General features: G+C 37.5%; 1 protein-coding gene across 9 annotated transcripts in view; it reads left to right on the top strand.

The window, feature by feature from the left end:
- The window catches only part of MAPKAP1 (MAPK associated protein 1), a 232,540-nt gene that overhangs the window by 111,093 nt on the left and 105,960 nt on the right, over window positions 1–15,487 (top strand). For all 9 annotated transcript variants that reach the window (XM_057499032.1, XM_057499029.1, XM_057499026.1 and 6 more), the window contains one exon: window positions 302–474. In XM_057499032.1, the coding sequence (XP_057355015.1) occupies window positions 380–474 (95 nt within the window). In that variant the 5' untranslated portion in view covers window positions 302–379. The remainder of the gene's footprint in view (window positions 1–301; window positions 475–15,487) is intronic.

The following is a 15,487-nucleotide window of genomic DNA, read 5'->3' as shown; positions in this document are numbered from 1 at the left end:
CCAAACAGCAGGTCTGCCCACCACTCCCATTTGTTCGTTTTAGTTATGCTCATTTACTTCCCTGCTGGCAGAGCTGGATTCATTAGACCATTAGAAAATGAAAATTAAAGGAAAAAAAACCCTTAAAACTAGGCAGTTTTCCCACTTTAGGACTATTCCATGCTCAAAGCAAGTCTGTGCGAAAAGGATGAGAAATGGCTGTGCTGCACGCAGGCCCTGGAGAGGTCACCTTCATTGTGACCTGGTAGGGGCTGCATGACCTTGACTGTGCTTCACGCTCATGTATGTGCTCTGTCCACAGGGTCATGTAGGCACAACAGCAACCAAGAAGATCGACGTCTACCTCCCCCTGCATTCAAGCCAAGACAGACTGCTGCCAATGACTGTGGTGACAATGGCCAGTGCCAGGGTGCAGGACCTGATCGGGCTCATCTGTTGGCAGTACACAAGCGAAGGACGGGAGCCAAAGCTCAAGTAACCCTTCCTCTTTTTGGCTGTTCTAGTTTCTGGCCATCTCCTAGCCACCCATGCTGCATTCTGGGCCCGGCCAGTCTTTCTAGGCATTGGCCTGGAAACCAGATGTCCACACTGATCCAGCTCCGGTTGCTCCCCAGATTGTGGGCCTGTGGATCTGAGGCTTATCTCAGAGAATATGCCTGTAAAATAGATGGATAAAATTTGTGAATCCAGACATGAAGAAATGTATTTTAGTAGTTTCCAAACACTTTTATGATGTTTGCTGATAAATGTGGCTTTTAGGGTGTAGAGGTAGGGAACTAATGTTTACTGCGCACCTACCATGAGCTGGGCACTTCAGACCTGATTTCTTGTTTAATTCTTCCAGCTCCCTGTGAGGAGAACATTATGATCCTCATTCTGCAGAGGAGGACACTCAGGGTCAGAGAGTTGGTATTTGCTTAAGGTTGGCAGAGGTCAGGATTTGATTCCCAGGTTTTTCTATTACTTCCTTTTGGTCTGAATTACAGTTTTCTTTATTATCAGTCAGTGGCTCAATTTCTCTCTCGATCACTGACTCTATTCCTTATTAATATATTAATTTCTTAATTATATTAGTAGTCCTTATTAATATAATTTTTATTATGTTAAAAATGTAGTCTTTGGAAGTAGAGCCTCTGTGCCTGTGCATCGTAACTGGGACTGTAAAGTGCTTTGCTGCATTGGTTCTCCCATGCCCAGCATTCCTATATGATAGGCCTCTTCTGTGTGCTCGTCTCAGGAATAGGGCTTGGGATACAGCGAACTGTAGTGGATGCCTTCATTTTGGAAATGGAGTCTCATGGAGACTTTCTCTTCTCACGTTTTCAGAATTAGAATAATCCAGCTTGCTGTTTTTCTTTAGGTATGTTAAATTTGCCCTTAAAATAATTCTTTCAAGTTATTCACATTGCCCTCCACTTTGCCTGAATAAATGGTAGATATAATCTTTATTGTTTCTGTGGCAATAGAAGGTCTTCCCAACCAAGCTACTACGAAGACTCTTGAAAAGAGTCCAGTCAGCAGCTTTGCTCAAGGCCAAGCTATGGTGTTGTCTCTTTTCAGCATAAAGTGGAAGCAAGAAAACAGGAAAGGAAGTCACAGTGCCAGTGACTTTATATATGTTGTCTGAGTTAATCCTTAAAATGTTGCTTAGTGCAAATGCTAAAACCAAGAGATGCAAAGGAACTTGCCCAGGGTTACGCAGCTAGCTACTGAGAACCAAGACAAGAGGTGAATTGTCACATACATTTCACAGATGAGGAAACAAACTTAGGTGCAGTAACTTTCCTGAATCATATGGTAAGTGGTAGAACTGGTATTTAAACCCAGGACTCTCTCACTCCAGAGCAGAGCCCTAGCTCTTCACTGTTAACACTGCACTCCCTCTCATGGAACTCTATTATAGGTGATAGTAAGATATTTAGTCCATACTTATTGCAGGCACTGTGCTGATCTTAACATACAGAAGTGAAACAGGCAATTCATGCCATCAAGGAGCTTACTATGTAAGGTGAACTGACAATAATACAGTGCAATGCCATGTAAAATCTGGTTCTTTGAGAAGTTCTGACCCCATATTTGGGATGAGAGTGGAGTCATGAAAAGCTACCTTGGTTAAGTGACATCTGAACTGAAACCTGAAGGAGTAGGAAGAAGTGATGCAGAGAAGTTGAGAGGGTGTTCTAAAACAGGGAAGAGCATGGACTTCTGGTTGTGATGGCCCTTTAAGTTCTATATTCTGCTCCAAATGTATAGGAATGGTAAATTAAATATGTTATTGACATACTTGTACTTTAATAACAAGGTAAACATCCTGGTGGACTAGAAACAGAGAAACAACCAAGTACAGAAATAGGCAAAGTGTGCTGGTAGTCGATCTTTCAGGGTAGTGCTTCCCAGCACACATGCTGTGATGCATTTATGAGTGTGTGAAGTACTGATTTTCCCAGGCTTCAGGGTAGCCAGGCAGGCCTGGGGTGGTGAGAGCCCCCAGCCATCATTTCTGGGTAGGGAGCAGGCTCATCCATCACTTGTGTGCCACACACAGACTTGTTTCTAAGTATGCCATGATGTCAGAAAGGAGTGGGGAACACTGCCTGAGGGAATGTTTCCTCATACACACAAAGTAACTTATGCCTGGATGGGGACCTGGAGGAAACCTTACTGCTGGAAACCAGGAGCTGGACTTGGACTGTCCTACCTATGAAAAGAAACAACAAAACTGCCTGGGTCTGTGGCTTGTTTAAAGTTGTGTTTCTGAGGTGGCAGGGGAATAGAGATAAAGTATGAGAGCAGGACCTGGCCGTGACATGACTGGGTTTATAATATCCCTAGTGTTTCCTAAGGATGGGAACCCTGAGCTGCCGTGTCACATCTGGTTCTAGAGTGGAGCCTCTGCTTGGATGGGGGTGGACGATGGTGGCAGTATCTATAAAAGCATAGACTACAGGGAGGGGTGAGAAAGGAAAGGAGGGAGAGAGAGAAAGAAGATGGACTGACGGTTTAAAATTCCCAGCAAATGAGTAAACTAGTACTGAAAAAGATAATTATCAGAATATGAATTCATTTCCAATAAAATAAAATAAAGCAATATGAAGATTAATTTCAAATAAATATGGTTAAAATCATCAAAAAGAAGAAGACGTAACACCCATGGTAAACTCCTAAGAAGATGTCAAACAAAACCACACAGATGAGAATCAAGAGGTGGATTTAGAAAATAATCAAGTAAAGGTACTAGAAATAGAAAATGCAGTTATTAAAGTAAAATAAAAAGTGTGCAGAATAAACTCTAGACTGGGCACAGTTAAAAAGAGGGACCGAATAAAGACAGTGCTAATTTTTTCAACCCTGGATGTATCACAGAGATACAAAGAATGAAAGATGGGTAAGTAAAGAGATATGGAGGAAAGATGGAAAGTCTCCATTTGTGAAGCAGAGAATGGAGGCAATAGCAAAGAAGCAGTATTTGAAGGGAGAATGCCAGAGAATTTCCCAGAATTGAATACAGATATGAATGAGTCTTTGTATTAAAAGCACAAATTAAATGGAAGCGTTAGGGGTTGAGTTTGTTTTCCTTGGTTCTTGTGTCTGCTGCAATAAAGAATTGAAGGGCAGAGATACAGTAGTGAAGCAGAGTGAAAGTTTTATTTGAATACACTCAAAGGGAGGAGCGGGCTAGAGTTAACATAGACAAAGGCAAGAAAGGGAAGCTCTTTGAACTCTTGTTCAGCATTGGGCAAATACTCTCGCTAACTCTTAAAGCTAGCGTCACTTGGTGTCTAGTATCTGCTTGAATCTGCATGGCATGGGAACTAAGCTTCTACTCTAGGATTTGGGGCAGCTGCAGAGCACTGGATGGAGTGAGATTATGTTCTGAGAACTTGTCAAAGGCAAAAAAAGGTGACTTTTAGGCAGGCTACTAAAGAGCACGATTGTACAGCTGCCTTTCTGTCTGGGGCAGTCAGGCAGGCGATGGGAACTTGCTAGCCTAAATCAGAGCTCTCAGGAGCCTCACTCTACTTATCTGGAGTAGAACAGAGAGAGTGACACACTCAAAGAAAGGGGAGTGTGGGCAGCTTCAGAGAAGAGGCGCCCCTAAGGAGGGTTTAGGGTCTGGGTTTTGTATCACTTTTGGGGTAGGAATCAGCATGAGGCATGATGTATACAGGTGTCCTTTGAAGTTTTGTCTTAAGAATAGAGTTATTTAGGTGACTGTTGGTTTGAATTTTAACATTCTTTGTCTACATAGGTTTATTTATACTTTCAGGGTCCATCTCTTGCTCTGGTTCAAAGTTACTTGATTAAGGGGCTGGAAGAAGAGGAAGAACGAACAGCATGTAGGTTAAGTTAAAGAATAAGCTGGGCTGTTTTGCAGGTCAAGTAGATTTTACAATGGTATGATTTAATTGGTACAGTGAAGACATGAGCTGGCTTGGATACTTTATTTGGGGAATGTTTGGATATTCTAAATAACTCTTGGCCTTCGAAACTTCAACTGATTAACTCATTTTTATTTGGTTAACTCCTTGAGTCCCATTTAGTGGGCTCTACTGGCTTTATTCTCTTTCTGCTTGCTCACATCTGTTTTCCTATCTAACAGGAAGTATAAACCTCAACAAGTAGTACTGGAGCAATTGGACATCCACAAGCCAAAAAAATACACTATAAGCTAAACCTTATACTTTGTATAAAATTAATTCAAAGTGAATTATAACATATGTAAAACTATAAAACTTTTAGGGGAAAACAGGATAAAATCTTTGGGATAAGGGGCTAGATGAAGAGCTCTTATACATGGCCTGAAAGCATGATCTGTAATAGGAAAAATAAATAAATAAATTGGACTTCATCAAAATGAAAAACTTTTGCTTTACAGAAAGCCCACTTCCTTTCCTGTCCAAAAGCTGCCTTCTCCTTTCTCATGGGCTAGACTTCAGCAACACCTGGCCCAGGGGGACAGAATTGGGGGAGGGGTTGGGGCAGGGCTGGTGGTGAAAGTCAAACAGTAGAATTGAAGGCAAAAACGTATCAGTAGGGATATTTTGATAACATCATGAGAAAAGAAATAGCCCATCAAGATAATATAATAATTCTGACTATGTATACATCTAGCAATGTAGTCTCAAAATATTTTAAGGGAATTGTAAAGGGGCATTGTCTGATCTACAGCCAAAATGGGAAATTTCAGTAATTCCTATCAAAAACTGATAAAAAAAATGAACTAAAAATCAGCAAGGATGAGGAAGATTCAAACAATTTAATTAGCAATTCTGAACCCTCAAAATAGAGTTACCTCTTGTACTAGTTAGTAAGCCTTATTAAAATTTATATTCCTTAGTGTACCTATCATGCAGATATTTTTAAATAGTTGCTCTCTGAGTATATTTTGAATTACAAAAATCACATTGAATCTGAATAAACCATGGTCTTTTGAAATATTTTATAATTCTTACAGGGCAGTGGATTTCTCAGTTTTGTTTGGTAATCCCTGGGATCTCTTCCTGCTAGGCAGTGTAATGAAATGTATTTTCTTTCTAGCTTCTTTGTACTTAAGTGTTGGAATAGATCTTATTTGATCTTTTCCAGTGGGTTGGCCTATTCATTCACAGGGCACCAAATTGCTAGATGCACTGGAGAACATTCCTCCAATTTCAGTATGGTTGTCAAGAAAATCATTTATTTAAGAATATTGTCCACCATCTCAATGCCTTGAAAACTGTGTCTGGCATAGGCTTTGGACCCAGGGAAGGAATGGAGAATTTGGCTGGAGTTCTTGGCTTCGTTTACTCTTAAACCTGTTAACTTTGGCGCAAGATTGGAATGTGATACTTAAGCTGATGTCCTGCTTATTGTGATGCTCTGACTTTAGGGGAAACATTTGGAAGAAAATAACTGACATCATTTCAGTCTCTAAGTGGTTGAATTTTTTAATTTAGTCTTTGTTACATAGATTCATGTTTATTGAATTTGGATCAGAAAATGTGGCCTATATAATTTCTGCCTAGAGATTTATTTATATTTTGGGGGCTTACTATACAATATATTTTTATAAATGTTCCATTGATTCTAGAGAAAAAATTGTCTGTGACAGAATTCAATATGTACTTATTAAATCAACATCTTTAATTATAATTATGTTCTTACATTTTCGACTGTTTGGCCTATGGATGATGAAGAGAAATGGATTAAATTTCCATTTTCTTGTTTCTGTCAGTTTCTCCTGAGATTTCAACAGCTTCCACTTTATATATTTCAGTGCAAATATACAAAAAGATTCATGCATTTCATATCTCTGTTGTGATTTGTATTTTTTTCAGTATAAAACAGTCTTAATTTGTTTTATGTATTGTGTCCTGCCTTTATCTTTGCTTTAGTTCAGTAATATGAGCTTTACCCCCGGTTTTTCTTTGCGTTGTCTATATATCTTTTTGTTCAGCCTTTTACCTTTGGCTTTTTGTTTTAGATATGTTAAATAATCTTGTGAGGTTTTTCTTTTTTTGACCCAATCTAAGTCACTGTCCTTTCATAGGGAAGTTTATCTTACTGACATTTATTGTAACTACTGATGGGTTGGTTTGGTTAGTCAACTTGTTTTAAGTTTTGTTTTTTGTGCTTTTATTTCTATTTTGATTTTTCTCTTTTTAAGCTTTTTTCTATTTTGATTTATTTTTAATTCTGTTCTCTGTTATGTATAAGATTTAAAAATTTGTTTTTTAATAGACTTGATTTTTCAATGTAGTTTTAGGCTTACAGAAACCTTGAACAGAAAGTATAGAGCTCCCATGTATCTCCTTCCTGCCTCTTATTTTTCCCTATTATAAACATCTTGCATTAGCCTGATACTGTTACTATTAACTAAAGTCAGTAGTTCACATTAGGGTATACTCTTTGTATGGTACAAGTTCTAGTGATTGTATCATGAAGAATGATTTCATCACCCCAAAAATGTCCTGTACTCTGTCTATTCATCCAAATCTCCTTCACCCCAATCTCTGGCTACCACTCATCTTTTTACTGTCTCTGTAGTTTTGGATTTTCCAGACTGTCAGCTGGTTGGAGTCCTACTCTATATGTAGCCATTTCAGAACTGGTTTCTTTCACTTAGCAATATGCATTTAAGGTCCCTTCATGTCTTTTGATAGCTCAGTTCTTTGTTTAATAATATTAATTGCTGAGTAATACTCCATTGTTTGAATGTACCACAGTTTGCTTTTCCATTTACCTATTGAAGGATAACTTCGTTGCTTCCAATTTTCGGCAATTATGAGTAAAGCTGCTATAAACATTCATGGTAGGTTTTTGTGTGGCCATAACTTTTCAATTCATTTTGCAAATACAGAGGAGTGAGATTGCTGGATTATATGGTAAGAGTATGTTTAGCTTTCTAAGAAACTGCCAAACTGTCTCCCAAAATGGTTATACCATTTGGCACTTCTGTCAGCAGTGCATGAAGACTTCCTGTTGCTCCACAACCTCTCCAGAAGTTTTTTAAGTATTTTGTGTCTTAGCCATTCTAATCAGTGTGCAGTGGTATCTCATTATTGTTTGAATTTCCAGTTCCCTAATGAGGTGATGTTGAATATTTTTTCATGTGCTTATTTGATATCTGTCTGTCTGCTTTGGTAAGCTGACTGTTCATGTCTTTTGCCTATATATTAGTAGGTTGTCTTATTGTTGATTTCTAAGAGTTCTTTGTATATTTATCAGATAGGTGTTTCATAAATATTTTCTCCCAATCTATGACTTTTCATTCTTTTGACAGCATCTTTTGCAGAACACAAATTTTTAATGTTAATAAATTCAAACTTGCCAATTTTTTCTTTCATAAATAATGCTTTGGTTGTATCTAAAAAGTCATTCACAAACCCAATGTCACCAAGATTTTTCTTAAGTTATCTTCTATAATTTCTGTACTTTTGTGCTTTACATTTAGGTCTGTGATCCATTTAGAGTTAATTTTTATGAAAAATGTCTGGTCTGTGTTGAGATTTCTTTCTCTTTTTTTTTGGGACACACTTTCTTTCTTTTTTTGATACCTAGCTGAAAAGGCTATCCTCTCTCCATTGAGTTGCCTTTGTCAAAGATCAGTTAATGTGTCAGACTATTTTGAAAAACATCCCTCAGTTTATATTCTCCATCAGATTCAAGAGTGAAACAGTATTTTTGAGTGACACCCATCTGTAAAAGAGAGGAAAATATCATGAACTTGAGGTGGGAGGTATCTAACTGTTCTTCACATAAAAGCACATTTACTCTAGTTCATAGTAATTTAAGGGATTTTCAAGGATAACCCCAGTTTTTTTGCAGAGATTTTAGTCATGTATTATGATTCCATTGTACACAAGATTGGGCATTCCTTGTCTCCTTTTCAGCTGTCCCTTAGACATTTAATGTAATTGACTGGTCTCTTATTTTCTATTGCTCTTTATCAGGCTACTGACAGGTGAACTTCTAAAAGCCTAAAGAGTTTTGCTATAGTTTAGAAAGCTGGAGTAATATATGTTGGAGATTATTACAGTGCTCAGTGAGTGTAAGTTTGTGGCTATAGAACAGTGCTGTCCAAAATAAATACACTGCAGTTATCTCACACCTGTTAGAATGGTCATCATCAGAAAGACAAGATGTAACCAGTATTGGTGAGGTTGTGAGACAAGGGGAGAACCCTTGTGCACTATTGGTAGGAATGTAAATTGGTACAGCCATTATGGAAAACTGCATGGAGGTTCCTTAAAAAATTAAAAATAGAACTACCATATGATCCAGCAATCCCACTTCTGGGTCTGTAGCCAAAGGAAATGAAAACAGGATGTCAAAGAGCTATCTGCTTTAACATGTTCACTGCAGTGTATTCACAATAGCCAAGATATGGAGACAAACTGAATGTCTGTCTATGGATGAATGGATAAAGAAGACATGATATATACACATACAATGGAATATTATTCAGCCATGATAAAGAAGAAAATCCTTCCGTCGTGACAACATGGATGGACTTTGAGAGCATTATGTTAAGTGAGGTCAGACAGAGAAAGACAAATACTGTCTGATATCACTTATATATGAAATCTAAAAAAGCCCAGCTCATAGAAGCAGAGACTAGAATGGTGGTAACCAAGGGCTGGGTAAAAATGGGGAGAGAGATTTTGTTCAAAGAGTAAAACTTCCAGTTAGAATAGCAGTAAGTTCTGGGGATCTAATACACAGCATGGCGATTTATAGTTCACAATACCGTATTATATATTTGAAAGAGTTGCTAAGAGAGTAGATCTGTTCTCACCACAAAAAAACCCACAAAAAATAATTATATGATATGATGGAGGTGTTAGCTATGCTACTTGGTGGTAATTGCTGTTGTAAATATATCAAATCAACACATTGTATATCTTAAACTTAGACAATGTTACGTGTCAGTTATATCTCAATAAAGCTGGAAAAATGTGTGATGCAAGCTGAAAATGTGAGCCACATTTGCAATTTAAAAACTTTTAAGAACCACATTTTTTAAAATTTCCAGAAGATTAGTGAAATTAATTTTCACAATATATTTTAGTTAACCCATTGTATATAAAGTATTATTTCAAAGTGTAATTGATACAAAAATTGTTAATAAGATATCTAATGTTCTCTATTTTTGACATTAGTTTTCAATGTCCAGTGTTTATTTGCTATTGATAACACATCTCAGTTCAGACTGGCCACATTTCAGGTGCTCAGTCGCCATGTGTTGGAAAGTGCAGCCGTAGAGCATTCCTGGGCAAGGTGTAGGCATCCAGGCCCTCGCTGTGCATCTTCATCATTCTGTGTGACCTCGGCAGCCTCGAGCCTTTGGGAAAGCTGGTGGGTTTTGTAGGTAGTTGAAGGTTTATCTCATTCAACGTCAAACTCTTTTTATTTTTATATGTATTTTCACAGAAGCTCTCTAAAATGTGTGAACATTTCCCCTGCCTTCTTAGTCAGAGTATAGCACAGTGGTTAAGAGTGTGGGATCCAAAGCCATAGTCTGGGTGTGAATTCTGGCATCGACACTTACCATCAGGGTGGTCTTGGATGAATTACTTCAGCCACATGTACTCTAGTTATCTTGTATGTAAAATGAGTATAGAAACTTCCCAATAGGGTAGTTATGAAAATAAAATAAGAAAATACATGACAAGTGCTCAGTAAATGTTCATTTCTTTTGCTGCTAAGTGCTATAGCTACAGCCAGCTACTACTTCAATTAATACTTTTAGTAGTTCAGCAACAGTGGCATAATTTAGACCTTCCTTGATGACTCGGAGAACTGTACGACCCTATGATACACTGATGCCCTTGTGGGCTTATGAAAGTATATAGGAATGTTTGACCTCACATATCTGTTACTGACAACTTTGCAATTTGAATTCTTTGTATGTCCCTTTGTTTTCTCTCTTCATGCCTACCTCTATCTACTCTTCCTTCCATTTCTAGGTTGCTGCTTCTAATTTATATTCCTTAGAGCATCATCAAAAACCATTTACCTAAATAATACAGCCTCAGAGGCTCTTCCCATTCTGCCCCCTACCTATGCTTCCATGCATCCTAACACATCACACTCTATCAGCTTCTTGACACTGATACCATGTTTTCTTACTCAGACATGCCTTTCTTGCTGTTCTCCTCTTGGTATCCTGCTTAGTCTTGAAGACTTAAGTCCTTCATCATTCCTTCATTCAGCAAACATTTAAGGAGTTCCAGGTCCTCAGTATTGAGGGTAAAAGAGAACAAGAGACATTTGATAACTGCACTAAAGTAATATACAGTTTGGTGGGGAAGAAGAAATTATCAAGTGTAATAGCAGTTTGTAGCTGGCTCATTTCACTTATCATTTGTATTCATTCATGCATTTGATAAATATTTATTGAGTGTTTACTATGTACCTGGCATTTTGCTGGGTATACAGTGGTGAGTGGAACCGGACATGGTCTCTCTTTCACGAATTCCACAATCTAATGAGGGAAATGGGCAAATAATTCAAATAATTAAACCAAATGTTTGCTTAACAACTAGGTTAAGTGCTGTGAAGGAAAGGAGTGCCATTTATAAGAGCCTGGCTACTGGGAGTCAGGGAGAAATTTCTTGAGAAAGTGATACCAGACGCATCTGGTAGGGAGAAGTTCTTGGCAAAATGGAACTGCATGGCAGTGATGCTGTAGCAGGAGGAGCATGTTGTCCGAGAACTAAGGAAGGTCAGTGTTGCTGGAGCACAAAATAGGGAAGAGAAAATAGAGTGGGGTGAGACTTGAGAGGTGGGCAGGGGCCATAGTATAGATTTAGAGATGTGGACAGTCAATTCTGAATATATTTAAGAGGCAAAATTCACAGGACTTGGGGATGAATTAGGTAGGGGAAGTGAGGGAGAGAAGAGGTATCAAAGATGACTCCCTAGATTTCTGACTTGCACAACTCAATATATTGTGCCCTTCACAGAGACAGGGTCCATTGGAAGATTGGGGTTGGTTGGTTTGTTGCTATATGGAAGAGTGGAAAGGGCAGAGTGAGTTTGGTGTTACTACCTATTAATTTGACATGCCTTTGCTATATCTAGGAGAAGTTTCCAAATAGTCATTTACATTTGTATGTTTGAAGTTGAGAGGAGAGAGAGATGATCTAGAAATGTGAACTTGGGAGTCTTTTGCATAGAGACATTAATTGAAGTCTTCAGCGTAGATGAATGAAAAGAAATAAAGGCATAAGACTGGACACTGAAAAACTGTGTAAATAGTGGTGCTGAAATGGGGTATCCTGGAGAAGAAATAGGTTCAGAGTGGGGTGAATAAAGAGTTAGGTTTTGGATATATTGAAGGTTGAGATTACTTGAGAGATATTCAAGTGAAGAAGTCTTATAAGGAGTAGGATATATAAGAGTTGGAGCCTGGACCATGTAATGGTTTGTATTCCCCAGTCCATAATATGGTGCCTAACACATAGCAGATGCTCAATAAATAATTTGTGAAATGGATGAGAGAATATAGGAACATTCAGATTCAAAGATCTGGACTGAAATTCTCCATCTTTGCTGTGCCAGGGCCCTTCTCCAAGTGTCTGCTCAGACAAGTTTCTAACTGTATACAAATGTCTATTCATTAAAAATGACTGTTAGATGTTCTCAGCCTTAACTTAAACATTTATTTAAGTGCTAGAGGAAGGGTTGGAAGGACTTTTTACAAACACTTTGTTCATTGAGCTGTACAGAAAGATTGCCTATTTTCAATATTTCCCAAGTGTAAGAGTCATCACACTACTAAATAATGAACTGGTAGATATTAGAGTGCCTACTATGCAATGCTAAGCACTTTAACTCTATTATCCTATTCCTTATTACACCTCATAAGTCATAGATAACAATGGAGAAACTGAGGATCATTAAGTTAAGTAACTGCCCAAGATCATTTATTTAGCAATTGGCAGAGTCAGAATTTAAACCCAGGTCTGACTCCATTTTCCTTGATCTTAATTACCATGCTGTACAAAGAAACAAGGCTCTTCTCATGGTGATAGCACCAGGGACATTATAGCCATTTGAGATTTTCTCTCCTTTCTTCCTTTCATCCACCCATCTATACATCCATTCACTTTTTTATTCTTGTAATCATTCATTCAACAAGTTTTTACATGTTGTCTGCATCATCCCAGCCACTATGCCAGACACTGGGGATACAAATAGAAATATGGTTTATGGCTTCAAGATTCAGGCTAATGAATGAGAGACACCAGATTGCACAATTTCAGCTTCATTACTGTTGAAACTTATAATCATGGACATCCAGAATGCTGTGGGGACATAGAGAAGGGCTTTTCTAATTCTGCCTGGAAATGGAGGCCTCGGTTGAGTAGGGTGAGAAGGATGTTAGGGAAGGCTTCTCAGTAGAATGGATGCTTGAACTAAATCTCAAAAGATGACTAAACAGACTGAGAACTGGGAGCCTCAGGGCTGAGGCCTGTATGAGTAGTGATGGGACCTATGATCTGAGCAGGGTACTCCAAATGGTTGGCATGACTAGAGCCTAAGTTGTATGTTCTGGAATGGCAGGAGGTTGAGTAAAAAAGCAGGGCAAAGTATAATGGGAAGCTTTATGGAAGCCAGGCATTTTTAATGGACTCTTTTGTTTTTATTCTAAAATTGTGAAAGATTTTTAAGTGGGGCGAGGGGTGACAGTATCACATTTGTGTATCAGAAAGATCCCTCTGAATGTTTACAGGGTGAATTGGTAATAGACTTCATGAATTTCTGAAATTTAGGATTCTACCAACTGAATTTGTTTTTAGAATGTCTCTAGTTCAGAACAATATGAAAGAGGATTTCCCATAAATGTGACAAATGATGTAATTAACAAACAAGGATGTTAAAACATCTCTTACAAAATGATCTGTTTTCAGATTGATAGAGAAAAACATGGACATGATGAAGAAAGAAGTAGGATATATATTTTTTAAAACAAATGGAACATCTAGAGATAAAAAGTATAGGTAGTATCTGAAACAAAAACTACCCTGGATGAAGCTAATAGCATTTTAGACACTGCAAAAGAAAAAAATCAATGAATTTGAAGTCACAGAAATAGAAACTATCCCAAAAGGAGCTCACAAAGAACAATATCAAGGTCTTGCTTCCACCTAGAAATTAGTGGGCATTTTCTCCCTAGAACTTCTTTACCAGAAAATTTATACGTAACTATTCCTGTGTGAGGACCTTATGATGTTATTTATCAATTTCTTTTCAGTTATGGGGATTTTGTTTTGGAAAAGAAGAAATCTTGACAGTCTTAGAAATCTTTTTTCTGATTTAAGAGATGAACTTCTGAGCCACAGCCCTCAGGACCTTTCTTTCTCTTGGTAATGCCTGACATACTCCTTAATATTGATTCTGTCATCAGAATAAATAGCAAAGCCCAAGTAATAACAGTTCTGAACATTTCAAAATCATGCACTCTTTTATTTTTCCATTAAAAAAAATAAGCATTCACTATCTGGTCACCACACTTAAGGGTGTTTTGCATTTTCCGAAGATAAGAGTGAATTTTTATGAATATGTAAATTGAACATGTCAGATCACGTTTAAGAGAAATCTGGGATCCTTCCTGGAATGCTCCATGAATTAAATACCATCTATATATGGGCAACAGGCTTTTGTCTCTTTATAAAAACTGTATTGGCCTTGAACATGAAATGAATATTGGTGAGCAATTGAATGAAATACTCTTTTCTGTTGAAGAATTTTAGCCTTATTTGATGAAACATAAGTAAGTGAAATTCAATTATTTGTACTCATCAAAGTTGTGGATATTTTATATATACATGTATACATTTTTTATTTGTATATTTATATTCTGAATATAAATATATTAATCTGATATACATATATACACACATATATAAATACACACACACACATATGTATATCCCAGACTTCATGCCAGGTACTGTGCAATGAATTAGGCAATTTAATCCTTACAAGACCCTGACGAAGTAGGTATGATTATTGCCTCCATAATTCCATAACTTGGTAGAGAAAATGACCACTTAGGAATCTAGGGGATATGGATGAGGCAGGCAATGCTCAGAATCTCCAGGATGGGTGATTCTCTGTGTTGTGGGGTGAGGAATTTCCCAGCCTTCTTTGTACTGTTCCGTATTTCTAAATTGTCTACATTAAACATGAGTTACCCTTACTAAAAAATAAATACTGTATGAAGAAAGGAAAATGAAAGTCATATGAACCCATTATGGGACATCTAGAAAGTATAGAAATTTAGAAAGAAAAAAGTGTTCATTGCTTAAATGTAAATGTAACGTTTGTGAACCTTTTTGGTACCTTTTCTTCTAGTCTTTTTATATGTATAATTGAACATTTTTACATAGTTGTAATAATTTCTTAAGAGTTTTTTTCTCTATTAAAAAAGTACCAGTCTCCATTTAAAAAATGTCAGTACTCATATCTTGATGAACTGTAAAAATGTCTCTTTCGTCCTCACCTCTTTCTGGGCTGCTTCTTCCCTTGTCTTGAACTGTAATCTCTGACACGTGCATTGCCTAGAAAGCCCCATTTGGTTAACAGATATCAGTGTGACTAGCGAGAAAAAGAAAAGAGAAAGCTTATTATTCTCTTCTCATTCACACACACATTATTAATAATACCCTTTCTGTTTTTTTCCATGGGTAGAGTGATTCAGTCTACACATTCATATATTTATTCATTCAACAAATACTGGTTAAGTACCTTCTGAATGCCAGACATTCTGCTCTTCACTGAGAGTGCAGAGACAATACTATCCCTGTGCTTTAGAAGAACATAGATGTGTAAATAAGAAGAGAGCAATATGATAAGTTACGTGCAGAAATATTAACCAAGTTTGTAAGACTATGGAGGAGAATCACTTTGATTTTATGGGTTAAGCGTTTTATGGGTAAGAAAGTGGGGTTGCTCAAAGAGATTTGGCCACACAGCTGGTAGTTAGTGGTTGAGTTAG

Source organism: Manis pentadactyla, chromosome 3 (genome assembly GCF_030020395.1).
Source record: "Manis pentadactyla isolate mManPen7 chromosome 3, mManPen7.hap1, whole genome shotgun sequence".
Classification (NCBI taxonomy): Eukaryota; Metazoa; Chordata; class Mammalia; order Pholidota; family Manidae; genus Manis; species Manis pentadactyla.
Note: the sequence above shows the minus strand (reverse complement) of the source record. Positions and strands in the feature narration are given on the sequence as shown.